Genomic DNA, 27387 nt, shown 5'->3' on the forward strand with positions numbered 1-27387 from the left:
CGCCCGTCCCCGCCCCTCCGTCCCCCGGCCGCCTCCACCCGCGCGGCCCGCTGCGCCCTCGGGCGGGCTTTCTGGGCACTCCGAACGCCCTCCCCTGCACCCCGGGGCCCCTCCTAACCCCGCGCCCCCTCGCCGCTGGGTACCTCAGGGGCGCCCGAGGTGGGAGTGAAGGTGCCCACCTTGGCCCTTCCGCCTCCCCGCTGGAACCGTGATTCGGGGTAAAGTGGAGGAGGCGGGAGCCGCTGCTTGGGTCGGGGGCGCCAGTTCCGGGTGTCGGGCGGGGGCGAGGGCGCCCCCCCGCAACCAAGTCCCCGCCGTCGCCCGCAGCTCTGCACCGTCGCGGAGCTGCAGCGGCCGCACTTCGCGCAGAGACGCACGCGGGGGAGGGGAGGGGACGGAGCCGACCCCGGAAGCCGACCTGGGGCGCGCGGGACCCTTCACCTGCGGAGGCAGGTAGGGAGCGAGTCGCCCACCCCGGTAGATGGGCTACTACAAAGTCTTCAGGCGCTGAGGCAGTGTCCTTGCCTCCACCCTGGAAAATTCTCGCTTCAACTTGTGGGTCCTGGTAAACAGGCAGAGGGCAGCAAGGGCGGGGCCGATTTCCCAGACCTGCTACATTGTTGGGCGACGAAATCTACTTTGTTACACGTTTTGGGGGGAAAGGGGGGAAGCGGGAATGAACCCCTCAGAAGGGTTGTGGAGCTGTCTTCTGGCGTGGAAGGGGACTGTGGAAGGAGGAGGAAGCTCTGGGGTTGTGAATCCAGAGATCTCCGGAGTTAGAATTACAAATTACTTGCTCTGAGAATTGGAACTCTTTTGTCAACGTTACTTAGTGGTTATACATCACCATTCGCACCGCTCCCTGACAGGAGTCCGGGGCTTCTCCCGTGTGCTTTTCCCAGCCCATTCTTCAACTATGAGGTGATCTTTTGTGGCGGCAATTCTAAATTTAGCGTGTAGCTGGTTCTCACGTGGTTGCTGAAAGTCCTGGAAGGGATTCTAAAGGTAGTTAGACCAAAGCGCTGGTTTTATGATCGATGAAACGGAAAAAATACAAATGCTTTTGAAATTGTTTCCTTTTTCCCCTCTGCTGATTATGAACGCACCTGCTTCCAAACGGAAACACCTCAATAAATGTAGTGTGTCTGAATTATATAATGACCATGCACAATTTCACTTAACATTAATGAATGTATGTATTCACACTACACAGCAACCATATTGAATGAAAAAACGGTACTGAGTGGCATAAATTCAAAGAAATCTAAACTCTTATGTCTTTGAGATTATCTTTCTGTTGAGTAGATTAAAAGCAAGCTAATCTTCCCGGAAGTACCTACTGTGTGACACACACGCATCAAATCTCTTTGCACATCTATTAAAAAAATCATAGAAAATGCCCGTCAAATTTCTGTGGGTTTTTAAATAATTGAAATGAGAATATTTCTGACCCAGTGAATCATTTTATTTTGGTGCGAACCTTATACTCTTTATTGGATATCCTGTAGGGTAGATTAGTATAAAAACACAGCTTTCCTGGAATCCTCAACTTTTCCCATGAATATCAACCTTATGCTCCCAACCAGAAGAATCTAAAAACAAGAAATAAAAGTCCCTCCCAGGACTGAAATACTCCCACGAAGACTAGCAAATCTGTGATGGAAAGCCACTGACGACTACTAAAGTATGAAAAGTAAAGTGGCATTTCCCAAACTATAAACAGTGGAATAAAGTGCGAAGTGTGTCTGTGTAGGGAGTAGATGCTACCCCTCTTCTGACAGTCTTACCAAGGTCTTCTGTCCAGAATGGAATAACATTATACAGTTGCCACATCTTTTATCCTTTTGGAAGAATGTGCAGGTGTAACATCTTCGAAGGAGGCTACATTGTTATTACTTATCTGAAATGTTAAGTGTTCACATTTATAATAAATATTTGTGTAATAATTGCAACCTATTTATAGCCATTTTAAGAGTACTACTATGATTGAGTTCTTCAAGAGTATCACTCTTATCTTGGAAAAAAAAAAAAAAAGTCTAGCTCAGGAATAATCATCTCCAAAGCTTCAAGATGACAAGACTTATGTCTGCATAGGCTCTAATTAGGCAGGCATAAGCAGGCATGCACAAATGTAAGCTCTTTGGTGAGTAGCCAATCTCTAGATATTAGGCTCTGATGAGAGTGGAGGTATAACTTTAATTTTAGAATAGAGAGCCTTTGCTTTTTTTCTTTGCCTTATCTAAGGCTCTGCATCAACAGGAAAACAATTTGAAGGTCATAGATAATTAGGAAGAAAATTCACTAGAGTCTTTTTTTTTTTTCTTTTTTTGAGAGAGAGAGAGAAGAGAGAGAGCATGTGCATGGGGGCGGGGGGATAGGGGAGGCAGAGGGGGGAAGGGGAGAAGGAGAGGAAGAGAGAAAATCCCACGTAGGCTCCATGTCAAGCTCAGAGCCCAACATGGGGCTTGATCTCAGGATCCTGAGATCATGACCTGAGCCCAAACCAAGAGTCGGATGCTTAAACAACTAAGCCACCCAGGTACCCCAAGACTTACTCTTTAGCTAGAAGTACAGCAGGTTCAACTCACAAATTTTAGGTACTCAATAATTACATCAAATTGTGAATTTCATGTAATAATTTTGATAAAACCGCTATGACCATTTATGAAAAAGACAATTGGCCACAGCTAAAGAGAGAGAGGGCAGCACTAAGGGAAAAGGGATGGCCAGGCAAGCAGGAGGCCAAAGGGGTCATACAAGAGGAGGAGAAAGACCCTCCTACCTGGCTTACCCAGATCCTAAGAACAGTAATTCGGTCCTTACCAGGCCTCTCCCTGGAAGCTCCACCCACTTGGTAGTTTATCGAAGTTATTCACCTCCAAACTTTCAAAATCCCTGTCATCAGACCCTCTTCCCACAAAGGAAAGTTGATTTTCCTCTTCTCTCTCCAGTCAAGATCTACTTTGAATCACTCCCCCAGATTCTTTAGTCCCCAAATCTCAAATCTATTCTGCTCTCATGGTTAATACGCCGAAGCTTCTTCCTTCTTCCAGATCCAAATTAAAATTTTTACTTACTTCCTTTCATAGTGTGAGTCAAGAATAACATGGCCACCAAGCCTGGGGAGCCATGGACCCACCCGGTCTCTAGGACCTCCATTCACGCTGTCTCTACTGTACCGTCCTGATGTCATCTTTTCAGCCAAACCGCCTACAAGAACCTTTATTAGGTCACTTGCTTGATAGTTTCTCTTTCCTTTTAAAAGTGTTCTTAGAGGGAACCATTGCATATTTGAAGTGTAGGTCAATTTTATTACTCTCGGCTATGTGAGAAATTGATTATATTGGTTTTGCAATTAGGGTATATAGTACGCGACAAATACTGCCTTCTAAATTTACAAGGACAGAAAGCAATAAAGTTGAGATCTGGATGTATTCTCTTACTTACAATTCACCCATCCTTCCTGGAGTGGTTTGCAAAAATACTGATAATCCTCTTTTAATGTTTTCTTAAAGTAAACTTACCACTTTTTGAAAAAAAAAAATCCTTTTATGAGTCAGCAATCCATGACATCAATGACTCTAGTATTAATTTGCACTTTTATTATAGTGGCCAAAATATTCTCTGTGGGAGAATAGTAGCATGCCCAAACCACATGTTGTTTCTGGACACACGTAAAATAAAAACAATCTTAGGGAAACTGGTTTAGGGGATGTGGTTACAGGTGATGCTAAGATACACTTTGGCTCTCAGAGATCTATAGTTTGCAATTAATATGAAATGTGATTGAATATAATGGGAGATAATTCCCAAGGCGTAAGAAATGTGTGGTTGCTTGGGTCGACGCATTGGGAAAATTGTAAAGTGGAAAAAACTGTCTCTGGTGAAGTTGGCCTTTGAAAAAGCCCTCTAGGATCTCTATGATGGTATTAATGTGTCTTGCCACTAGATGGCAGGCGCACACCAAGCAGTGCAGACTTCTTTCACAGAGGTTTGATTAGCATCAACTATTAGCTTAACCAAGGCAATTATAAATTATGAATTTAACCTCATGAACAATTATATATAATTATAACTAATTATAATTATACAATTTGTATTATACTTCAGTGGTTAATGATTAATTAATAAAAACCATATTCAGAAAATTGAAAAAAATTGAGAACATTTTTCTTTTTTTTTTTTTTTTTTTTTTTAAAGATTTTTATTTATTTATTTTACAGAGATAGAGACAGCCAGAGAGAGAGGGAACACAAGCAGGGGGAGTGGGAGAGGAAGAAGCAGGCTCATTGCGGAGGAGCCTGACGTGGGGCTCGATCCCATAACACCGGGATCACGCCCTGAGCCGAAGGCAGACGCTTAACCGCTGTGCCACCCAGGCGCCCCTGAGAACATTTTTCTATATAGCAATGTTAGTCAGTTTGTTTCTACTTCCACCTCTTCACAGTTTGCAGTAAGGTTAATTTTTTTAGAAATAAAATTGGAACTTTTCATTTAAGTGAATGCTTTGGCCTACTCCAGTCCCCCTCCCTGACCCCCAAATAGGAAGAAGTCAGTGTCTATGAACCCAAAAGTCAGGCAAATATTTCTACCCCATGGACTGGCAGTATCTTACAAATGACAAAAGTTCAGTAAGAAGTTATTTGAAGTGGCCACTGTGGAGTGAAAAGGTCAATAGCGAGCAGACCAAGGGCAAAAGAATCCTGCAGCATGGTGGCAAGTGTCCAGTGCTGTCAAGGCCAGTAATGACGTCCTACTCAGACTGTTCTTGATGGCAGGATCTTGGCCATGCATCAGATTCATCTGTGCTAGCTCAAGCTTCATTCTTCAGGCTTCCTGTTGATTTTGGGGGTCTCTGTATACCTGCAAAAATATATTGGTATGTGTAAGTCAACTAGCATTGACTTGTGTTTGCAACCAGGAATGTTGGCTGGATCATAGTTTTAATTTCATTCTGCATCCCATGTCTTTAAGGGTCACTTTCAGCTCATGGAGGCTGAGGCACTTAGAGAAATTAGGGTTACAGGAATTGGGAACAGAGGAACCTACTTGGTGCCTTTCAAGTCATAATGTTTAGACCTGTACTGTCCAATAAGTAGTTGCAAGCCGTCTGTAGCTATTCAAATTCAAATTAATTTAAATACAATAAAATTTAAAAATGTAGTTTTCTTAGTTGCAGTATCCACATTTCAAGTGCCCATAGCCAAATGTATCTAGCAGCAACTGTGTTGGACGGTGAAGATCTAGAACATTTCCATCATCACAGGAAGTTCCACTGTGATGACTGACTAGACATTTTATCTTGTCTGAATATTCATGAGGCAAGCTTTATATTTATAAATGCAAGGAACAAAAAGGTCCTCTCTCTAATTCTATCTGTACTGTTTTAAAGAAACAAAAAATGAGGGGTAGTAGAAAGTTGAAAACATTTTTTGGCTCATAGTGTTAGGAGCTTGCTTTCTTTCTTTGAAGATGTTAAAGTGTAAACATAAGGAGCCAGATGGATCATAACAGAGAGGGAAGGGGTAACACTAGATATTCTTCAACCCGAGGCTTGTATACAAATGATTACTTTCGGAAGATATGCAAAGAGAAACTTATCAGAATACTATACCCCAATTCCTAAGCTTCCTTCCTGGATAACTGCAGTCTTAAAGCACAGAATAGTCTATCTTCATCCAGTGGGCATCAGGACACTTTCTCTCTTGTTTGAGCAGATAATCATTGGGATGCCCAAAAAATAATTGGCTATTTCAGCTCTTTCTCTGTCAAGCTGTAAGATGGATTAGTCGTGCTGGATTTTCTGTGTGGCAGATGTTGGGGGAGGTGGAATTAATGTTTCTTGCCTAGTGGTCTGTACAAACCCACATTAGCTCTGGTTCAAGACATTCATTTCTAGAAAAATAGATAGATTAATTAAATTTAATTTAATTTAAAAATGTTTAGGGTTTAATACTAATAACTATTTTTAGGGGTTGTCAAAGACTTTAAACGTAACTGAAGATCAAGCTGACATTGCAATTTATAATTGTGGGGAAAAAATTTAACTAGGGTTTTCTCAGGCCTATGAAAAGAACTGGGAAAGTGAAGAATAAATATTTAATGACGACATTTAGCAAAAAAGGCATGTTGGCTTCGGATTTGTAGTAGCAACATTTTGATTGTCAGGGATTCTTCCAACAGCTAAAATTTTATCCAGTGTAAATTATGCCTTAGCACCAGAGTGTTTGAGTCTATAATTATTTTCAAGGGATACTTGGACACTCCAGATTCTGAATTTCTTTGGATGATATCACTGGTTGATAACACTTTCTCCATGGGCTCACATCTCAGTCTTTGATAATGGGTCGTGCTATGAAATGCTAGGATGGCAGTGGCATATCAATGACTTTTCTATCTGGAATATGAGACAATATAAGTTTTTGTTTTTCAAACACTCAAAATAGTGGTTGAGGGTTCAAAGTCCAAATGACTAGAGATTTTGGGTTTTGTGCTTTGAGCCAAATAATAGGCTTGGGTATTAAATTTTCATTCTTTTAAACTTTCCTTGAATTCAGTAAAATAATAAAGATAACATTTTTTAATTTCCAGACAGTAGGAAAGATTTGACAACTTGGCATAGTCACTTTGTGAATTGTTAGAAAATATGTTAATTTAATTATAATGTGGAAATTATAGTGTTTTTAAATATTTTTAATGGGTAGAAAAGTTAAATTGGACTTTATTTATACATGATGTGCTAATGAAACTTTTCCAATGGTGAAGACAGTGACCTATAGGAATTTACCATTACTCTTTCATTAGAAGCATCTTTGGATACAATAAAATACACATATTGGAATGCAAATTCCAGTGAGTTAAACTAATGTTATAAACATCAATATTCCATTATTTTGTTAAATAGGGTAAGCACTGCCATGACTTATACCGCCTCCAACACTGGAATAAAATATGTACTTTGGCTAAAAGTACTAATTAATTTTCTTTATAAAGAGGTCAGTTATAAATAGCCAGAGAAATGTAGAAAATAGCAGAAGTTTCTAGTATGTTTACAAAATTTAAACATCATGAACCTATTGAAGCTGCTTTAGTATCAGCCTAGGACCTTTCCAAATTCCTGCAGTGTATTGTTTAATACACTTATTTTATTTATTGATCTCCTGCTGTATGCCCAGGTACTGGGTATATTCAAACTAAAGAACGTGGTCCCTAGCTTTGAGGAGTTTATGGGTTAGTGAGACCAATGTACAGATACTTTCAATAATGAGATAAACGTACACTTACTACTGTACCAAGTACATCACTGGTAAAGGAGAGTGCCTCAGGGTACCTGGAACAGTAAAGGAAACTGTCAGAGAAAGAGTGGAATTTGTGCTAAAGCACAAAGGATAAGCGAGAGCTTGCATCATGGAGACATGCAGGGATGGTTTTTTTGCCCAGGGAATGCCTTCTTCTCTTGAGAGGCCTATTTTGGGAACTAGAAGGGAAGGGAATATATGAGTCAAGATCCAGCCGGGAAAGCAAAACCCACACCAGGGAATTCAGTGGGAGGAATTTAATATGGGAAATTAAATTTTAAAAATGTTGGAAGGTTGAAAGAGCAACCATGGTGAGGTGAGACAAACACAAGCTTGGCAATGGCAGGAGGTCACTACCAGCCCAGGACTGGAAGGACCAAGGGGTGGCGGTAGAGCAGCAGCCCAAGATGATGGGTCACCTGGTAGAGACTGGGGACCACTGAGGTGATTTAGCCACTGCTGGGACACAGCTTGAGGGAGGGAAGGAGGGAGAGAGAAGAGAGACAGAGAATGAGGGAGAGAGAGAAACACAAAATTGAATTGGAAGCCTGATGGCAGAGGAGCTGGGAGAATTGTGGTTTGCAGGAACAGCACCCTGAGTGTAAAACAAAGCAAAAGAAGGATGAGGAATAATCCAAGAGCAAAGAGGCAACTTGACCAGCGCAAGGGAACTGAGAGTAGAAGAAAGACAAAAGATGAAGTAGGTGCCAGCCCATTAAAACAAAAGAAAAAGGTCTTGGATGCTGTTCAGAATTTGAAGTTTACCAAATAGTCACTAGGGAGCTTTCAAACAATTTTAAGCAGGAGAACAAACTCATCCAGTTCTGCCACTTACCAGCTCTTTGACAGGAGAAAAAAAAGATGCTAAATTTATGTTAGAACGGTAATTCTGAAAGCACTGTTGTAAATGAAGTGGAAAGACAGAATCATCCAGAAACTCTTGTTCCTGACCAGTTGAAAGGGAATGAAATCCTGAACTGGGACTGTGACAAGGGGGAATGGAGAGAAGGAGACAAATTCTGGAAAAGACCAGAGGGATCTGAAAAACAGGAAAGATCAGATTTCTTAGAGTTAGGAGTCTACAGAAAGGGAATCTGGGGGGAGGCCCAGGGGGTGGACAGGCCCATCACTGGGCCCATCACTGTCCCCCACTGGCTCACAGTACACGATAGCGGGGCCCAAATCCATATTTGAGGTTCTGAGATCTTAATTTTCAGAATCCCCCTGCGTTTCCTTCATGACCTCCAGTCTCTGCTGGACTATAGTCCACTAAGAATATGTCTCTGGCTATCTCCAGTGCCATTAACCACAACTTCCATGAAAATGTCACTTCTAAATAAGATGCATGAAAGATCTCAGAGTTAGAAAAGTGGAAATGGTTATTTCTTCTTCAGAGGGGTCTCCACAGCCCCATTCCATTTGGATGACGTAGTGAATATGTGAAATTTTGGGATTTTATCTGTCACTCCACGTGTAACCCTTCACGCTCTGCTTTTTGTTCTGTTTTGCTTAAGTTTGCTCCTTACTTAGTGTTAGGGCTGCAGCTTTGAAAAGTCAATTTCTCATCCTCCATATTTGAGGTGAAAAAGTAGAAGCATTAAAGAGATTGGACAACTTGCCCAAGGTCATACCACTCTGCTATCCAGTCAACGAATCGAGAACCCAAGCCTCCTGACTCCCAGACGGCTGTTGTTTGCTTCTAGGCTGTGAGTCTAAAGGGATCAGCTTAGTTTCTTTTACGTCTTTTCTTTTATGTCTAAAAGTGAAAATGTCCGTAACTGCTGTGATATCTGGACATATATGAACAATTTGATGCCAAAATGTATGTTCCTCAAACATTGATATCAATTTTTAGTATAAAAGTATAAATTTTATGCAAGATTTTTGGAATCTTCTCACCAAAATAGAGCATTGCCAGAGACAAAGACAGTACACAATGAATAGAGTCCTTTGGACTTCCAAACTTCTTCAAGTGAAAAAGGAGGAATGACTAAGGTAGCAGAACCAAGAGCCCAGAGAGCAGAGCTCAGAGCCATAAAGAATTTTCCTGGGCAGGAGTAAGACTGAATTGTAATGAAGGAGCTTCCAACATTTCAGCACAGTTTTCAGAATTGCTATGAACCATTGACTCCTTTATTCTTCTCAGTTTCTCCCCTTTTAAACAAGAATGTCTATAATGGTTGTCCTGTCTCTGTTCTACTATTGTCTAGTGGGGGTGTGTGTGGCAAGGGCAGGTAACTTGCCTCTGTGGTTCACACATCTTCAGGTTGAGAGAAGCTGTACTGGACTATTCCCAAGGAGCCTCAGCCCTACCAGGAACTGATAAGATGATGAGATTCTGGAGTTTGAGCTGACCCATTAGATTTCGTGGACTTTGGGAAGGGTAAGTATATTTTGCATGTGGGAAGAATGTAAATAATTTGTGGCCAGAGGATGGACTATGGTGTTTTTAAATGTGTCCATAAAGTCTTTGAGATTGCTCCCCTCAAGAGGCGGATGGTGACTCATTTCTCATGACTAGAATAAAATAGGAGTGAGAGAGGGAAACCTGAGGAATTAGGTTACCAGCCACTGTGCCTCCATCCTCCCTCTTGGATCGTTTACTCTGGGAGAAGTTAGCTGCCACGGCGTGAGCATCTGCGTGGAGTGGCCCGTGCGGCAAGGAGCAGTGCCCTGCAGCTGAGAGCCAGGAGAGGGAGCTTTCCTGGAAGTCAGTCCTCCAGTCGAAGCCCTGCCTTCAGATGACGAGTCCTGGCTCACAGCCTGATTGCAACCCTGGGAGTGACCTAGAGGCTGAGTCACCCAGGTAAGCTGCTCCCGAATTCCCGGCTCTCAGGAATTGTGAGAGGTATTAAATGTCTTCTTAGGACACTGCATTTTGGGGCAATTTGTTATGCAGCAAGAGATAACTAATCTAGCAAAAGGAGAAATATTCTTTTGTAGCATTTGTCAAATAAATTCAAATATGAGGCCCTTAGTAAGCTTCCCAGTTTCAGATAATCATGGCAAATTATTGCCACTTGAGGCACATGGAAAGGGCCAGTGAGAGAGGAAAAATAAAGATGGAGTTATATATATATATATATATATATATATATATATATATATATATATGCCAGACACTGTACCTTTAAGCATTTTATATGCAAATATATTTGATGAATATATGTTAGCTATAATCTGCACTTATTATCACAGAAGGCAAATTCATCTCATTGAGGCTGAAGCGACTTAGGTGTTGTGACATCCATATTATTGGGCAACTCTCAAGTATGTGAGTAATTGTATTTATTAATTTTAATATTAGAAGGCAGACACATGGTTAGGAAATGTGTTCTGCAGTAAAGTAAAAGGCAAAGACTATATTTACTCTTCAGGCTTGATATGCTGTACTTCATTCATTCATTCATTCATTTATATGTTTATCCACTTATTCTTTCAACAAAGATGTATTAGTATCTACTCGATCCCACATACTCCACTAAACACAGGATTGAGCAATGCTTTGCAACCAGAATAAAGCTTTATTCCCACTTCTTCAAGGAAAACATTACATTTAAAAAAGGTGTTGTGTGGGAATATGAGTGACTAGCAATCTGAAGCCAAATTAAAAATACACACACACACACGTATGTTTTTCAGGATGACCAGATTTTATTTTAAATTAGCTTTGAGCAATAGAAGCAATTTTCTGCTATAAAAAGGGATACATTTTAGCTTTTGACAACTTGATTTTTTTAAACTGAGAGTGGGAAAATGTAAATTATGTGAATATATAATTTGGCATCCTGGAGATATGAGCAGAAGGAGCTGACAGGAAGACAGAATTTTTTTTTCTTTTTTGGCCATAGGCAATCCTCTTTTCTGTTTTTAGGAAGAAAGAAAACTAGTAGACAGAAATAGTCCTAGGTACATTGACTGTATATTTCATATGCATACCATAAAATATTTAATAAAGTTAAGTAGGTGCTTGAAAACCAAGAAAATTCAGTAGATGGAGATGGTAACAATCATGAAAATAGGCAATATAGATGTAGGGTGGGTTTAAGGCATTGGGCAATATCATTTAAAAATGTTTTTCTTAAATATTTTTTCACTATTTTTAATTCCCTTTGATAATGAGCGCTACCTTGTACTTTTCAATAGCCCATGAATTTTTTACTTTCTTTTATCTTCAAGGTCAGGTTTATGAACAAGTTACAAATAAGCTGATTCTAGTTGAATTAAGGATATTATTTTAGGAGTAATAATAACCAACATTTATTAAGTGTTTGCTAAGCTCAAAGGCTTACGGGCAGTTTCCCCTCTAGTTCTCACAAAGACCTCAGGACCTAGCCACTGTCACTGTCTCATCTCCCATGTGCAAAAGCCCTGGCCTAGAAAGGGAAAGAACCTTGCTTAACTACACAGGTAGGTGGTGACAGAGTCAGGATTTGAACTCAGGAAATCTGGCTGGAGAGCCATGCTTAATTAACCACACTATTCTGAATGGATGGGCTAAATGTATTTCACCTCTTTATGTGTATTTCCCAATTTATCTTTCTTTGGAAAAGTTATGTCTTCTTGGGTTCTGCTTTAAGTCCTTGCCCATTTTCTCTGTTCTATCCAAGGATCATTTAACCTGATAATTATGGAAGTCCACACCTGTCTTCACGATACACTGACACATTCATTTAGTTGAAAGGTAGAAACCAAATTGGTTTTTAAAAATACATTGGAATCTAATTGAAAAATTTCATGAAAGTGAGAAACTAGGAGCGAGATCTCAAGTACAGAGAGCCTCCGACAATCGCTTTTCAAAAGTGCTGGTCACCTCTACATCTTCATCTCCACTGAAAATGCCTCTCAAGCAAGACATTGTATGACAATTGTAATCACTGAAGTTTAGGATGCGAGAACTGTTCAGTGACTTTTAAATAATTGTTCCTTATTCTTCTGTGTTTGAAGATGATGATGTGCCTACTTATTATTGAATGGTGAGGTGACCAGTATACTTTCCAGCACTGGTTACATTAAAGACAAACAAAGTTGATATCATTATTTACCAGCTCTCGAATTTTTTTCTTCCCAGCTGTCATTCATCCTCCCTAATTTGTCACAAATCTTGGTTTTCTGTTAGTCTTTTGCCCTCAGCTGTCAGCTCTGCCACACAGTTCAGGGTATGTTCTGTGTGTCCTTCAAGCCCCCATTTCTACCTAAATAGCTTCTGCCTCATGTAAAATTAAAAAAAAAAACGACAACGTAATAACACCTTGCTATTATTTATTCTTTATAAATTACTTTCTACTGAAGTGATCAGCTTAACTTTGTACCTTTTTTAAGTGAACCCATTTGGACCGTGGTTGCTAAGTAGAGTCCCTATCTGGTGTTGATGAGCCCCGAGGAAGCCGGTCAGACCAGTCATCACAACTGCTCTCCGGCCACCAGCTCTCCCAGAGCGGAAGGCTGCTTGTTGCCGCCCACTGTGAGGGGTACGAGCAGCATGCTTACCATCTAATATCTTTTCTCCTATTTTTTTCCGAATATGAGATCATCTCCATTATAATTTTGAAAAGAATCAATATCCACTTCCAAGTAGCATGAAGTATCTCTCTGTTCTCCATTTGTTTCTTACCATCCCGTATCTCACCAAACTCACAGACACGCTTGCATACTGGCCCGAATACCCACAAACCAGGGAAGAAGGGCTCCGTAATTTTTGGAGCCATGTGCAAAATGAAAATGCAGGGCTCTTTGTTCCAAACAGCAGGTTAGAAAGGGCTGTGTAAGGTATTAAAGTCTAAAGGTTTTTCTTCTTCTGTTCTCTCTCTCCCTCAACTTGTCATGATGTTTCCGATGTGCTACTTAATGTCATGTTCAGTAAATAAAAGTTAAAAATGTTAAATTATTGGGATGCCTGGGTGGCTCAGTCCGTTAAACATCTGCCTTCTGCTCAGGTCGTGATCACGGGGTCCTGGGATGGAGCCCCACATCGGGCTCTCTGCTCAGTGGGGAGCCTGCTTCTCCCTCTGCCTGCTGCTCCCCCTGCTCGTGCTTTCCCTCTCTCTCTCATAATAATAATAGTAATAATAATAGTAATAATAATAATAATAATAATATGGCTTTCCCCCTTCATCTTTATATTCTGCAATGCCAGTTTTGAATGCAAACATCGGAGCATTTAACTCTTACGTGGAATCATCAAAATCACATCATTCATATTTCATGGTACAGCTTCCCCTTGGCCAGAAGAGCATACACAAGTTAGACGCAGGAAGCTTGTGGAGGAAGACACAGTTCATCTAGCACGAAGCAGGCTAAAGTTGACTCCTTCGGGCCTCAGGCATCGCGATGCTTGCAAGGTGAATGCGCGTCTTCACCTATGCGCTGGGACCCCATCCCGTGACTCCCCGCGCTTGCATTCGCGCAGGCCTGAAGCTGCCAGCGCCGTTTTTCACCAGCTGCTGCACCGATGCCGCACCGCGCTTCAGGTGGACAGCTCCCTGGTCAAGTCCCGTCAGACATCTCCGCATCCCACAGGCCTGGTGCTCCCGCTCACGGGATGGGCAACTCCCAGGAGTATTGCAAGCTCTGAGTTAGAAAGGTGCAAGTACGTGGATTAGGAGTGGGTGAAAGGCTTGTCTCCACGGAGCTGTGCTCTCTGGCTGGCTGCCAACGATGCGTCACGGCACCGCCAGCTTAGGGTGGGATGTCCTCCACCATCCTAAGCCCCAAAATGCAGTGGGATGGGAGTGTCCTGCCCCATTCCTACCCATACCTGCACGCAGGGCCCTGCCAGGGGCTGGAGGTTGGAAGCAAACCCTTGGGGAGGGCTGGGGAGGGTGCAGCTGGGCAGGCAGAGGATAGCCAAGAACCCATCCCGGGGAGGTGTGGAGGGGGTGGGAAGGAGAACTGTGTGAGCAGAGGCTCCAAGCCCCCTGCACAATCTCCATTGTCCCAAAGATTTAACCTATAAAACAAAAACTCAAAGATAATATTATTAGGAATTTGAAGGTGGTGACCGGAGAGCATTAGACCTCAATCGTGGGGCCCTCCTGTTCTGGGTTTTGTGCAACTACGTTGATCACGTGACCATGAGGCCAGCGCTGCCCAGGAATATTATGATCGAGTTAGTTGATCTGCAAGGAAGTAGAAGTAAACTAACAACATAGTTTTACAATAAAATAAGGAGAAAATAACTTTTTAATGTTCCTTCCCATGATTCATACATGAAAAATTTTAAATACCTATTTTATTTTCTTTAAGAAAATTTAAGAAACATCTCATTCATGCATATAAAAAAATCTCACAAGAAATACAATCTTCCCCACTCAAACCATATTCAGTCCTCTCGGTCAATAACAATAATAATGGTACTACTAGCCGAACATACTTATGAGCCAGCCATTGTGCTAATTAAGTACTGTAATTAAATTTTCTTTATATAAGTTATCTAATCCCTATAACATGGGGCAGATACAATTTGTAGCCCCAGTTTGGAGATGGGGAACTTGATATAGGGGAGTCAGCTTGTCTAAGACCATGATGTGAAAAGAATGGTCTGTGATCAGACTTTATTACAGTAATGTAGAATAATTTAATATTTGGAAGCCTATAAAGCAGATATAGCGCATCTGGAGGTCAAATTGGAAAAATGTGTAATCATCAGTGGAAGCTGAAAGGGCATTTGAGATGATTCAACTCTCATTCCTTTTTCCAGACTCTTATAAATCCAGGAAATAAAGGGTACAAGATAAAAATATTTGTCTCAAATCAACAGGAAAATATTGTGCTTCATTGAAAACATTAGAGATAACCTTATTAAATAGGAAATCAAGATTTCTGCTATCACTATTAGTATTTTACATTGCTCTGGGAGCTATAATCAGTGAAGTAATACTGGAAATAGAAATAAGAGCAATGATAAAGGAATGGGCAAAGACACACTTGCCATCATTTGTGTATAATATGATTTAGCACCAGAAAACTCAGGAGAATCAGTAGGAAAAAATGTCAGGACTACTAAGAGCTTAGTTAAGTAGCTTAAATTGACTGTTTTCTTTGTATACCAACAATAATCAGGTAGAAAATCCTATGGGAAAAATTCCCATTCTTAGAAACAAGTATGTGGGATCTAGAAGAGACCTGATCAGAAGTAGTATGACCTAGATAATGAAAGCCATATGTTTTGAGGATAAATTACTGAGATAATTGTTCCTGGATGGGCTAAAAATATTACGAAGTTGTTATGATGGTTAATTTTTTTGTCAACTTGACTGGGGCATAGAGTACCCAGATATTTGGTCCAATGTTACTCTGGGTGTTTCTGCGAGCGTGTTTTGGATAAGAAAAACGTTTAAACTGGTAGACTAAATAAAGCAGATTGACCTCTCTAATACAGTGTGTCTCATCCAATCAGTTGAAGGCCTGACTAAAACACAAGAATGTCTTCCTCAAGTAAGAGAATTCTTCCTGCCTTACTGCCTTTGAACTGAAACAGTGGCTCTCAAGCCTGCCAGCCTTAGGACTGGAACTAAATCGTCAGCTCTCTTAGTTCTCAGAACTTCAGACTCGGATTGGAACTAGACCATCAGCTCTCCTGGATCTCCAGCTTGCTGACTCACCCTGCAGATTTGGGACTTGTCAGTCTCCATTATCTTGTGAGCCAATTCCATATCGTAAATCTCTTTCTGAATACAGGTACATCCTATTGGTTCTGTGTCTGTGGAGAACCTGATAATACAGCGTCATTTCTTCTGATAGTAATTTGTAATTTTAAAATGATTCCAATAATCACTTGGGAGGAGATACGTTAAGACAATTGTAAAGTTCATCTGAAAGGATAAGCAAGTAAGAATAGTTAACAAAATTTTTGAAAAGAAAAGAAATTTAAGCGTGGCTATTATAGGGGGAGGTAGACTAGTCTTATGGAGTATGAAAACATGATGGAGTTATGATAATTAAAACAATGTGGTTACAAGGACAGTCGGACAGTCCAAAGGAAGAGAACAATATCTTAAAACAGATTTAGGTATATAAAAATATTTAAAATACAATTTGCTTTATATTATGTGGCAAAAGGGAAGAATTTCAGAAAAATAGTGCTAGATAAATTGGCTAGATATTTGTGGGGAAATCTAGAGTTAGGTCCTCATTTTATTTATTTATTTATTTATTTATTTATTTATTTATTTATTTATTTTTACCATTTAACAAAATTAATCTTAAGTGAATTTTCTTCGTTAAATGCAAAGAAAATGCAGACCATGAGAGTATATGACAGGGTAATTATCAAATCGGGAGAGGAATTTCTAAGTTTAAAAGCAATGGAAGAGGGGTGCCTGGGTGGCTCAGTCGGTCAAGCATCCGACTCTTGATTTCAGCTCAGGTCGTGACCTCAGAGTCATGGGATCAAGCTCTGAGTTGGACTCTGTGCTGAGCAGGAGAGTCTGCTTGAGGATTCTCTCTCTCTCCCTCTGCCCACCCAGCCCTGGCTCACTGCTCTTTCTCTCTCTCTCTCTCTCTTTCAAATAAATTAAAAAAAAAAAAAAAAGAACAGGCAGAAAGGTGGGTTGCCCTTCTATGTAGAGTGGTTGGTCCCTAATACCAAGAAGGAACGTGGTTCTGCTACTCATTAGAGGCAAGAAGTACTGTGTCTGTAACCCAGGGTATTTTGTGGTTTTCTTAGAAGTCCATGCCCTGTATGAAAGGTTCAGGGACAACTACAGCAACCAAAAAAAAAAAAAAAAGGCAGGATGACTGACTGAGACCTTTTAGGAATGAGGGTTTAGACTAGTCTACCAGGTAAAAAATCCTGATCGACTGATTCTTCTGGCTGAAGTTTGGATAAATAAAGAATGCATAGTGGAAGAAGGAAGCCATAGACACAGTTAGGACCTTGTGACCAGTTACAGAAATGACTGTAGCTGCTTTTCATATTTTCCTTTTTCTTTTCCTTTTTTTTTTTTTTTTAAAGATTTTACTTATTTATTTGACAGAGAGAGAAAGAGAGCACACACAAGCAGGAGGAGGGGCAGAGGGAGAGGGACAAGCAGACTCCCCGCTGAGCAGGGAGCCTGACGCAGGGCCAATCCCAGGATCCAGGATCCTGACCTGAGCTGAAGGCAAACGCTTAACTGACTGAGCCACCCAGGTGCCCCTTCCTTTTGCTTCTTATAGATATGTCCTTATGGGTGTATGTCAACAATATTCATCTTCTCTTTCTTTTCCATTGAAAATATTTTTATACAGATTGTTGGAGGTTAATTTTACAGTTTAGTCGTTAGGCAACAGAATATTCCGTGGATTTTGAGGGGTAATTAACATAGCCTCAGTGGTGTATACAGGGATTGTTGGGCTCATGTAGTTGTTGCATTGTTGTCTGGCATTCCAGAGTGTGTAGACCTTTTGTGGAAAGCTGAGTGGTCAAAGGGGTGGGTCAAAGGGCCCCAAATCCACCCTTTTTGCCTACTCTGTAATAATGAAGATGGGTTTTTGTAAATGTTTTTCATTTGCCAGCCAGCCCGGTGTTAAACAGTGTCAGACGAGCGTTCGGGAAGGACACTGGAGGAGGAAGGGATTTTCTTTTCCTGGTTCTGGAATGGCTCACTCTCTAGGCTACTAGAGTGTGCTTTTACCCCAGCCTGTTCCCTGCGTGGTCTCTCTAGTGCTAAGTTCCTGCAGGGTACAGCTTCCTCTGGGATTTGGCGACTGCCTGCCTTCTCCAGTGCTCAATTTAGGCGACTGTGGTGTGTCTGGGATCCCTAGATAGCATGGGACTGTGCTCCAACCCAGAGCGCTGCTCCCACATCCTGCCTTCAGCCCTGGAATTCCAGAGCCACCCTGGAAGTATGCCGGACTATGCAGAAGGCCGTCTCTCCACATCCTGGTTCGAGCTGAGCCCAGTCACCAGCACCTGTCCCGGCACCTGACGAGCTCCAAGGCTCACTGAGGACTTCTATGTAGACCGTGTTCTCTGGGGCCCTTGAAACTTCCAGCAAGTCCCACGTAGGAGGCACCTCAGCATCTTCACCACCCCGTGAGTCGAAGCTGTGCCCTCTCCAAAGAGTCTTTTCTTTTAAACTCTTTAACATATTTATAAGTGCTCTTAAAGTTTGTATTTGCAAATGCAAACATCTGGGTCACCACTGGGTCTGTTTCTCTGGTCCATTTTACCTCTGGCTATGGGTCACGTTTTCCTGCATAGTGTATATAATACTTGTCTATAGTGAATGTCGTAGATACCACATAATTGAAAATATAGATTTTGTTATCTTCCTTTGAAGAGAGCTGAATTTTGTTTTGACAGGTAGTTACTATAATGGCAGATCAGCGCGTGCCTGTCGTAGATTAATTTTGAGTTTTACTAGGATGGGTCTAGGACCAGTCTTACTCTAGAGTAGCCTTACTCTTAAGGCATGTCAATTTAATTCCTGGGTTTTTCAATGAGGCCTTCACACCCTGGCTGATTTGAACTCAGATGTCTCCCAGGGCTGTGTGACCTCTAGTGGCTGCTTTCTGCTGTGCGTCCTGGAGTCTTGCCCTGCTTCTGTGCTGTTAGTATTCAAAGACTTCAGAATTTCCCTACGAAGATTTCTGGGGCTCCTCGTTTGCACAGCGCCCTCTTCTCCGGTCCTCAGCCCCACAGGTCCCCGCTACCTGAGCTAGCCTCAACTCTGGCTTCATTTCTTCCATCCCATGCAACTTCTCTGTTCTGTTTGGGCTTCACTTCCCTCTGCTACGGTTTGGCAAGTGTTCCCAGGGCGAGAAACAGAGTGAATGAATGTAGAGGTGGGCATGCTGGGGTCTTTCTCTCAAGCATCAAAGCCCTGAAGTGTCTGTTGTACGGTGTTGTAGTTTATGATAGAAGGATATGTCTACCACCAGTTCGGTCATGGCTGGACCCAAAACTCTTGAGGTTTTGATTTCAGCAATTAAATATTTTATTTCTAGAAATTCTATCTGGTAAATTTATCTGTTTAATCCCAATGGGTTTTTTTTTTTAAATAGTTTTTGTAATTCCATAGTTTGTTTCCTACGTAGCTCTTATACATTCTGTATTCAGTTCCAACCTCTGATTCCTTGGGGTCTGATTCGTTGTCTGTTAATTCTCATGGTGGCTGGCTTTGTCTAGGTCTGGTAGTTTTTAAGAGGTTATGCTTGTCTGTAAACTAGGGGAGTCTTGTTGGATGGTTTCTTCTGCTTCAGCCAGTGTGTTTCTCTGTGCATGTGTACATTTGTCTCAGGACCCTTCAGGGCCTTCTTGGAGGTTTTAGCTCCGAGGAGGGGGTCTTAGATTCAGGTTCTCCTCCTGACTGCTGGTTCAAGGTTCAGTCCGCTCGGATACTGTCAGCATAGAACTCTGGCCTCAGGGCAGTCCTATGCCTTCACAAAGCCTCCAGGCCCCCCATTATTTAGTTTCAAGCACCTGTGAACTCTGTTGCTTCAGCCTGGGATCCTTGACTGTGTTCCTGTTTATTTCTAGCAAGTACAATTCAGGCGGCAAGCTATCTAATCTTCACCATGGCTCCCTGAGGCTTGGTTCGTGGATTTTTAAAAAATATATTTTTTACCTTTTTTTTTTTGAAGGGAGAAACCCCTGGACTAGAAATGTTTGTGTGTGTTGTATTTGGTAGGCTAGCTATTACGGAAGAGAAGTTTACCTCTGACCTAAAATCTCAAGTATTGGGGAGCAAAAACACATGTATTAATTTTATAATCAGGAAAATAACAAGTCAACAAATACCTGTCTCTGAATTACTAGTGTACATATTTATTTATTTATTTATTTATTTAAAGATTTTATTCATTTATTTGACGGAGAGAGGCAGCGAGAGAGGGAACACAAGCAGGGGGAGTGGGAGAGGGAGAAGCAGGCTTCCGCTGAGCAGGGAGCCTGACGTGGGGCTCGATCCCAGAACGCCCAGAACGCCAGGATCATGACCTGAGCCGAAGGCAGCCACTTAACGATTGAGCCACCCAGGCGCCCCCACTAATGTACATATTTATGTGGTAAATAATCACTGAGAAACTGAGTTCTTAGTAAAATCTATTTAGTACTTTCATGTTGCCTAATTTATTTCTCAAGGCCAAATACTAGCTAAAGGATACTTTCCATAGACTAAATCTTTGTAAGTTTTAGAAAAACATATTTAAGTTGACAAATGAAGACTGACATTTGGCTATGCTTTGATAGGCTGAACACCAAGCAAATCTTTTTCCTTTATTTGTTCATTTTGCAATAAGTCTTGACATCACCTTCTCCTCTTTCTTAAATTTGCTTACTTAGCAGGGCACAATGCAGTTTTGATGTGCAATCTGATTTCAAAAGAATCTTTGAGACAGCTAATCTTCTGTACACTCACTGTAATAAAATATTACAGCACAAACGGTACATAAGATTCTCACTTTCTTGAGAACCTCTTAGCACCAAAGAGCAATGACATAAAAAAGTATAGATTTTCAGTGGTTTTTTGGTAGATTTCCAGCTTGAATCTTTAACTCTTATAACACCTAGAGCTTGCAAAGAGTAAAGCATTATATGACATAGACTGCAAATATGTTTATTCATTGTCTTTCATTCCTAAACTCATTTTATCTCAGTCTAAAATCTGCTAGTAAACTAATCTGCTTACCTTCAAGCTGCTTGCTTCATCCTTGAAAATATGGGATTGAAAGTGCCACACTGAATTAGACTAATAATCAAGTTCGGTTCTTTGTCTCTTATGGTAAACATCACCGCAATATGTTTTGTGACAGAGTATGGATGCTGTCTTCATTTTTTTTAATCTACTGATTTATTTCTATCATCATTCCTTTATCAATTAATCCCTTTCCCATCCCTGCCATCCACGCTGAAATCATGTGATGTTCCATAAATTCACAGTCACCATTACATTTTCTTTTTTTTTTTTTAAACCATCTCTGTCCACTTCAAGAAGTAACCTAACTCTGGATTTGGTGAGTAAATCCACCCAACTCCTGACCTTCATGATTTATTCTGACTTTTTCTGGACTGAGATCCTAAGTTTTAAAAACATGCTTTTCTTGAAAAAAAAAAAAAAAAAACAACAAACACATGGCAAAAACACCACAACAGCCCAATAACAGCTCATTAAATATATGAGCTTATGGTCCCCTTCATTAAATAGACCTATGGCCCCATCCCCACAAGCGACCAAGTTCAGTTCCGTAGGGGTACTTCCAGATATATTCTAAGTATGGAGGTTAAATATGTTGTTTTGGACACAACTTCTTCCCACTCCCTCTTGAAACCATACACAATGACAGAAAAGCATTGCTTTCTTTCTCAGGGACAAGAGAGTACAGGCACAAAATTTTCAAATCTCAGAAACAGATGGTAATTACCAAAGAGAACTTAAATGCCTGCAACAGAGGGACACTCTGAAAGAGGCAGAATGACCTTGCAGAGTTCCTGAAAGGCTTAGGAATGGAAGGATTCAGATACCTCTGAAGTTGGCACCGTAAATAGGACTGACTGAAATTCTAGTTATAAAGCCTTTAGAGCTCAAGCTCCCTCCTACACAACACCCCTCTCGCCCCCTCCCCCCAGCAGAAGTTCTACATCAGGACCAGAAAACAACCATTGTAGATGGAACGAGAGCCCCGGGAGGCATTTCTAAAATTATGATTAAAAACTTACATACCTGATGTGTTGGAATATCTTAACAATGTATGTTTAGTTCTGGAGATGAGTCTGGGGATGGATTAGTAATGGGTAGGTACATGAGAAGTACGCAAAAAAGTAGGCAAACTGAAAAGGTAAAAATTGTAACTCTAGGGAAACTAAGAAGATGTATAAGAAAGGAAATATAATAATTGATGATACTGTAATAATTGACTTCACTAAAATTATGTCCTAACTATACTAAAAGGATGGGGAAGGGGAAATGTCCGTGTTGGAGGGGATTGTAGAAGACAGCCAAATCCCCATCTGCCTTTGTAGGAAGTCAACAGTCAGGAATCCAAAAAACCAATCAATCAATATCTGTATAACATATTATCCTGAAATAGGCAGGCATCTACGAAAAGAAACTGCTACAAGATTGGAAAGTGGCATTGCCTCTGAGGAGCAGAAATGAGGGTTGATGGGAAGAGAGATGCTGGTTTTATTTTAACCCTCTAGAGCTCTTTGACTTTCAGAAATAAATAAATAAATAAATAAATAAATAAATAAATAAATAAATAAATAAATAAATAAATATTTATAATTTTGATAAAGATACATTGAAATATAATTCTATGCAATGAAAGTGTGTTTTGAACAGAAACCGCGTACCGTAGATTCTTCTGTACCTTGCTGTGCTCCTATAAAAATACCTTGCCGATCATCTCAGTTCAGCACAATATACAGACTTCATTCTTTTTCATAGTTACATGCAGTGTTATTTTATAGATCTATTTGTTGGCATGCAAATTTATGAATATATGTATTGGGAGATTGCAATCCCAGAAGTAAAATTCTAGGGCAGAACTTGGAGCTACTTCTATATATTGCCCCCCAAAGATGTTGCACCCAAATGTATGGCCTCACCAGTAACTGCCACATGCTTAACCAACACTGTGTATTCCAAACCATTCCATCTTTTCAGTCTGATAAGGGAAAGGATATATTGTCATTGATTTAACTTGCACTTCTTTAAACTTATTTTTTCTAAAAACTGTCTGCTCAATCCCAATTTATTTATTTTATTTTTTTAAAGATTTTTATTTATTTATTTGACAGAGGAGTGAGAAAGAGCACAAGCACGGAGAGCGGCAGGCAGAGGGAGAAGCAGGCTCCCCACTGAGCAAGGAGACCGTTAAATGGGACTCAATCCCAGGACCTGGGATTCCGCCCTGAGCCAAAGGCAGACCCTTAACCAACTGAGCCACCCAGGCGCCCCTATTCAATTCCAATTTAAAAAATCTTTCCTCATTCAGATCCCTTCTCCATTCTCTTCTTACTTTCTCTATCCTGTTTCCCATAATCGCTTGTCCTTCCCTTCCTTTACAGCACTGGACAAAATTTATCTTTTCCAGAAAACTTTCATAATAATGCTTTTATTTCCTCTCAGCATTGTTTATTTATGTGCCTATAGTCACAATTATAGATATATTCTTCAGTTAAGATGTCTGCCAAAAATATTGTCATCTAATGATAATTACAAAGATACAGAGAATTATATCTTTGCACTGGTTTTCATCATACAGTATTTCACAGAATATAAGATGTGAATGATTGCAGGACACACAATTATTTCATAAGCTACTAAAAAAGTAAAAATGCTGCCAATTAAAAGAAAAAATACACAATGCTTTCTTATCACTTATAATTTTTATTTTAACATTAGTGAATAATACACAATTCATATTTTTACAGCCTATGGAAGTAAAAGCACTATGTAAAATGTTAATATATAGCTATAAAAGAGTAGGAGTTGTGTTAGTAAAATGATGCCTACCAAGTACCAACATTAGTAAAACAGGGTCTGCTCTAGTGTTGGTTTAATTATTAAGACATTTAAACAATCACTTCTGTAAAGCAAAACTGATATTCCATTAAGTCACATGAAACTTTTTGAAAAGCTTTTCAGTACTCACGACTATAATTCTATAACACACGAATTCCTATGATACAAGTTTGAGAAGCTTATGGCTCTGTGATTTATTTACACCTATTTAAAATACCGATGAGATTAATCTCATTGGCGTGTATTGCTATACCAGAGGGTGTAAGATCAATGTTGGTTTGGTTATCAACAAAAATTTTCAAAGTTCAGAGGTGACATTTTTCAGAAAGACATTAGTCCACAGATATACATAAAAACAAAGTACTACGTTTCTCTATTCAAGGGCAGGTATATTCATTTTAAGATAATATAAGCATGTACAAGAGGTTGCTTTACAATAATATTTTATAATAAGAACAATAAACTGGGACTTAAGTTAAATGAATTTCTTAACATGAAATGACTCTGAAAAATAGCATAAACCTTTTAACATGCAGACTTTCTGCAGAGAGTGTGATACTAAAATTTGTCTAGCTTCATGTTTCCACAGAATAATTTGTAGAAGGAAATACTGAGAATAACAGCATACATGTATTTAGTCTGTTACTATTTTCAAAGCATTAATATTTTTTGATCGATGTAAACAACAATCCAGTGAGAGATTTTCACCTCCCATTTTATAGATGATAAAGTTCAACAGTGATAATATAGAAGGAATCACTGTAATTTACTATTCTTTTTCATTTTAATTTGTAGCATATTTTATTTATTCCCATTTTAATATTATGCTGCCGCCTTATAAATAGAGGAATATTCATTTACACTGAAAAGCAAAAAAGACTGCATATGTAGTATATCTTGGGAGAGTGAGAGAATTATAAAGAATTTTAATGAACTAATTCATTTTTAAATCTCTTTTTACAGAACTGTTCTCAATAGCAATTTCTCCATGTAGACAAGATAATATAACTTACAGATAAAAGTAAATTGCATTTTTTCAATTATCCTGGATAGCAAATAATTAATATTGAGAACATCCAGTGTAAGGTAATATAGACGTTGGGCATGTTAAATGAGTGGGTTGGTATTTTCATTTAGTCAATCAATTGAATCAACCTTCAAAGCAGGTGAAATTAAATTATTATGCTATATGGAATCTTCACATCTATGAATCATATATTTCTATAGCAATGCAATAAATAATACCAGATAAAGAATGTAAAAAGTTTAACAAATACATAGTCAATGCTAATAGTAACATTTTCTTGGAAATCACATTACTTTTATAAATAGGCTGATGCAGAACTATCAATTGCACATTAATAACTTACAAAAACAAAGTCAGTATTTTCTATTTTTATATGCAAAAGTAAGGTAATAGTTGGAGTGTGTACAATTTACATTAAATACATCTTAGAAAAGAAGATAAATGAACTTATCTTCCACATATTATATATAAATATATTAACTTAAATTCATTCTTTTATTTTTGCACAGTATCCTTTTATAAACTATACTTTTTAATTGAACAGACTTCCATTAAATACTATCAAATTATTTTCTCCATGTGAAAGTCTAATTTTGTTTCTCACTGGAAGATTTTTCTTTTCTCTTTAAGCCATATTGTTTTGAAATAATGAATTATACTTAAATTATTCATTCCTACTGGCTGTCTGCCATCACTTTTGCATGTGGTCCTTTCACAAGAAATAAAATATTAACCTCTACCAAATACACACATCACTCTTCTAAACCATTTTCTATTTGCGTGTGTAGCACTCACGGACTAACAACAGACAGTAAGTTACAAAGCTGCAAGACACTCTTCCGACTAGCGTTACGAACGTATGCCGTCTGCAGTCAGGAGCGGCAGCGTGTTCAAGACCAGGACAGGGACGGCTGCCACAAATGCTCGTTTCCACCAGCAAGATGTGACTTTTTTTGAGGAAAAAAAAAAATCTACACTTTAATTTCCTTACTGTATACATAAAAGCATACCAGACATTCTGATGACTTTGGTAAATGAACAAAAACTTTTTAAAAACTTTATATGATTCACACAATATATGTTAAGTACTTTTAAACGTTAAAAGTATAATGTAAACCATCACAATATCTTATATAGTAGCTTAATTTCTATTTGTTTTTCAGAATTATTTTAATGTAATTAAAAACCTGGTAATAATGGGGGTTTATCAACAATTCTAAAGGCCCTAAAATAAATCTCATGGAATATTCATTTTCTGAAAATAAGTTCACAGTCCAAAACCAAAGAAAATATGTTGTTGCTGTTCTAGGTTCCAGGAGTCATACATTATTTTGAAATGAGGCAATTTCTAATAAATAAATAAAATATTTAAAATACATTCTTATGTAGTCATTGGAAGTATCTATATACTTCTGAAGGGAATGACAAAGTACAGAGTTCAGTAAATCAAGGCAAAAGCTCAACTTGGGAACACATAACACGTATAGTTAGAAGATACATTTTATGTGTCTTATGTTCAAGAATTCGGTCAAGAAAAATTATAATTAACATTTCATCTTTTCCTTCATTTCTATGTGTTCTGATCTCAGACCTGCTTCCACTCTCTGAAATTTGTGCTTCTTGCATCGTCGTGTAGATAATAATCTTTAAAACTTTGCTTTGGAAGTACCTAATTTAAAAAATAAATAAATAAATAAAAGCAATATTTATTTAGTAGGAAAGCAAGAGGTGATGGCATTAATCAACTATTATTATGATATTAATGTGAAACAGTAAGGCACATAATGAAAACACTCGACAGAAAATACAAGATTCAAAGACTTAACATAAAACATTTCCTTTAACTTAAAAGTTGGTGTGTTGTTTAGTAACATGTCTACCCTTCGGTATTATAAAGGTTTAAAAGAAATGTTGTTTTTGTCTGTGGGTCTATGTATTACTACATGGCTGGGAACACCACCTAAATGAACAAATGATAGGGTCCTACTTTTATTTAATGCTAGTTTAAGTTTTTATAGGGAGTATAAAGTTCCTTCAAATAGAGACAAGAAAGACCTGACTTCTTTTGTTCACTCAACAGTTACTTTAGATAGATAAATAAGCCTATTTACTGCTAAACATTTTAGACCCAAAATGAGTTTCCCAGATGAGTTCCATAAAACATTAGCTATGAAAGCTTTGCAAAATAGTGGATACTTGGTTTTCTCTTAGAGAAATAAATAGTGGCATCTTAAGATCTGGTAAGTTCTAAGGGGGAAGAAACCGACTGAACCATGCTTACTATGGTATTTCTCAAACTTATTTGACTAAGCAGCCTTTTTGTTTTTTAGGCCAATATGCATTGATATCCTATGGAACCACTTTGGGAAATACCGCTATAGACAAATACAAATGTTTCAAGCTCCAGAGAAATAGGAAGAAATATACATATTTGCAAGCATGTATAAATGAACAAAACCTTCACTGTCCAGACCTAACTAATCAGAACCCACAATTGACCAAAATTTTATAGCTGCAATAGACTTTTACAAGAAAAAAGGAAAAGCAAGCCTCTCCTTCTGGAGATTAGAAGCAACTTGAGTTATTTCTTTGGGTTGACATAAACCAAATG

At 39.3% G+C, this 27387-nt stretch overlaps 2 protein-coding genes across 13 annotated transcripts in view; one reads left to right on the plus strand and one right to left on the minus strand.

Moving 5' to 3' along the window:
* The first annotated feature begins 15 nt into the window (after nucleotides 1-15).
* Nucleotides 16-21351, plus strand: LOC148107636 (uncharacterized). Of its 11 annotated transcripts, XM_087856454.1 has the most exons (6): nucleotides 16-453; nucleotides 8879-9004; nucleotides 9565-9681; nucleotides 9820-10104; nucleotides 12621-12769; nucleotides 13512-21351. In XM_087856454.1, the coding sequence occupies exons 5-6, from the start codon at nucleotides 12670-12672 to the stop codon at nucleotides 13898-13900; spliced, it is 489 nt and encodes a 162-aa protein (XP_087712580.1). In that variant the 5' UTR covers nucleotides 16-453; nucleotides 8879-9004; nucleotides 9565-9681; nucleotides 9820-10104; nucleotides 12621-12669; the 3' UTR covers nucleotides 13901-21351. The 11 variants fall into 11 exon arrangements, 4 of the variants coding, with proteins under 4 accessions (XP_087712580.1, XP_087712579.1, XP_087712581.1 ...); XR_015721972.1 differs by lacking the exon at nucleotides 8879-9004 and having other exon boundaries at nucleotides 13435-21351; XR_015721973.1 differs by lacking the exons at nucleotides 8879-9004; nucleotides 12621-12769 and having other exon boundaries at nucleotides 13435-13639; nucleotides 15697-21351.
* Nucleotides 21352-23594: 2243 nt separating this feature from the next.
* Nucleotides 23595-27387, minus strand: part of MICU3 (mitochondrial calcium uptake 3) — a 104954-nt gene continuing 101161 nt past the window's right edge. For both annotated transcript variants that reach the window (XM_045779358.2, XM_045779359.2), the window contains one exon: nucleotides 23595-26445. The gene's annotated coding sequence lies outside the window, so the exon portion shown is untranslated. The remainder of the gene's footprint in view (nucleotides 26446-27387) is intronic.

The sequence above is a fragment of the Ursus americanus genome, chromosome 27 (assembly GCF_024610735.1).
Source record: "Ursus americanus isolate L20-20 chromosome 27, mUrsAme1.1.p, whole genome shotgun sequence".
Classification (NCBI taxonomy): Eukaryota; Metazoa; Chordata; class Mammalia; order Carnivora; family Ursidae; genus Ursus; species Ursus americanus.

What these genes read in the sequence shown, in the direction of transcription:
- LOC148107636 (XM_087856454.1), top strand. Translation starts at nt 12,670, where the DNA reads ATGAGCCCCGAGGAAGCCGGTCAGACCAGTCATCACAACTGCTCTCCG. An exon ending in GTTGCCGCCCACTGTGAGGG is followed by an intron (nt 12,770 to 13,511) that starts GTACGAGCAGCA and finishes TTCATGGTACAG; the next exon opens with CTTCCCCTTGGCCAGAAGAG.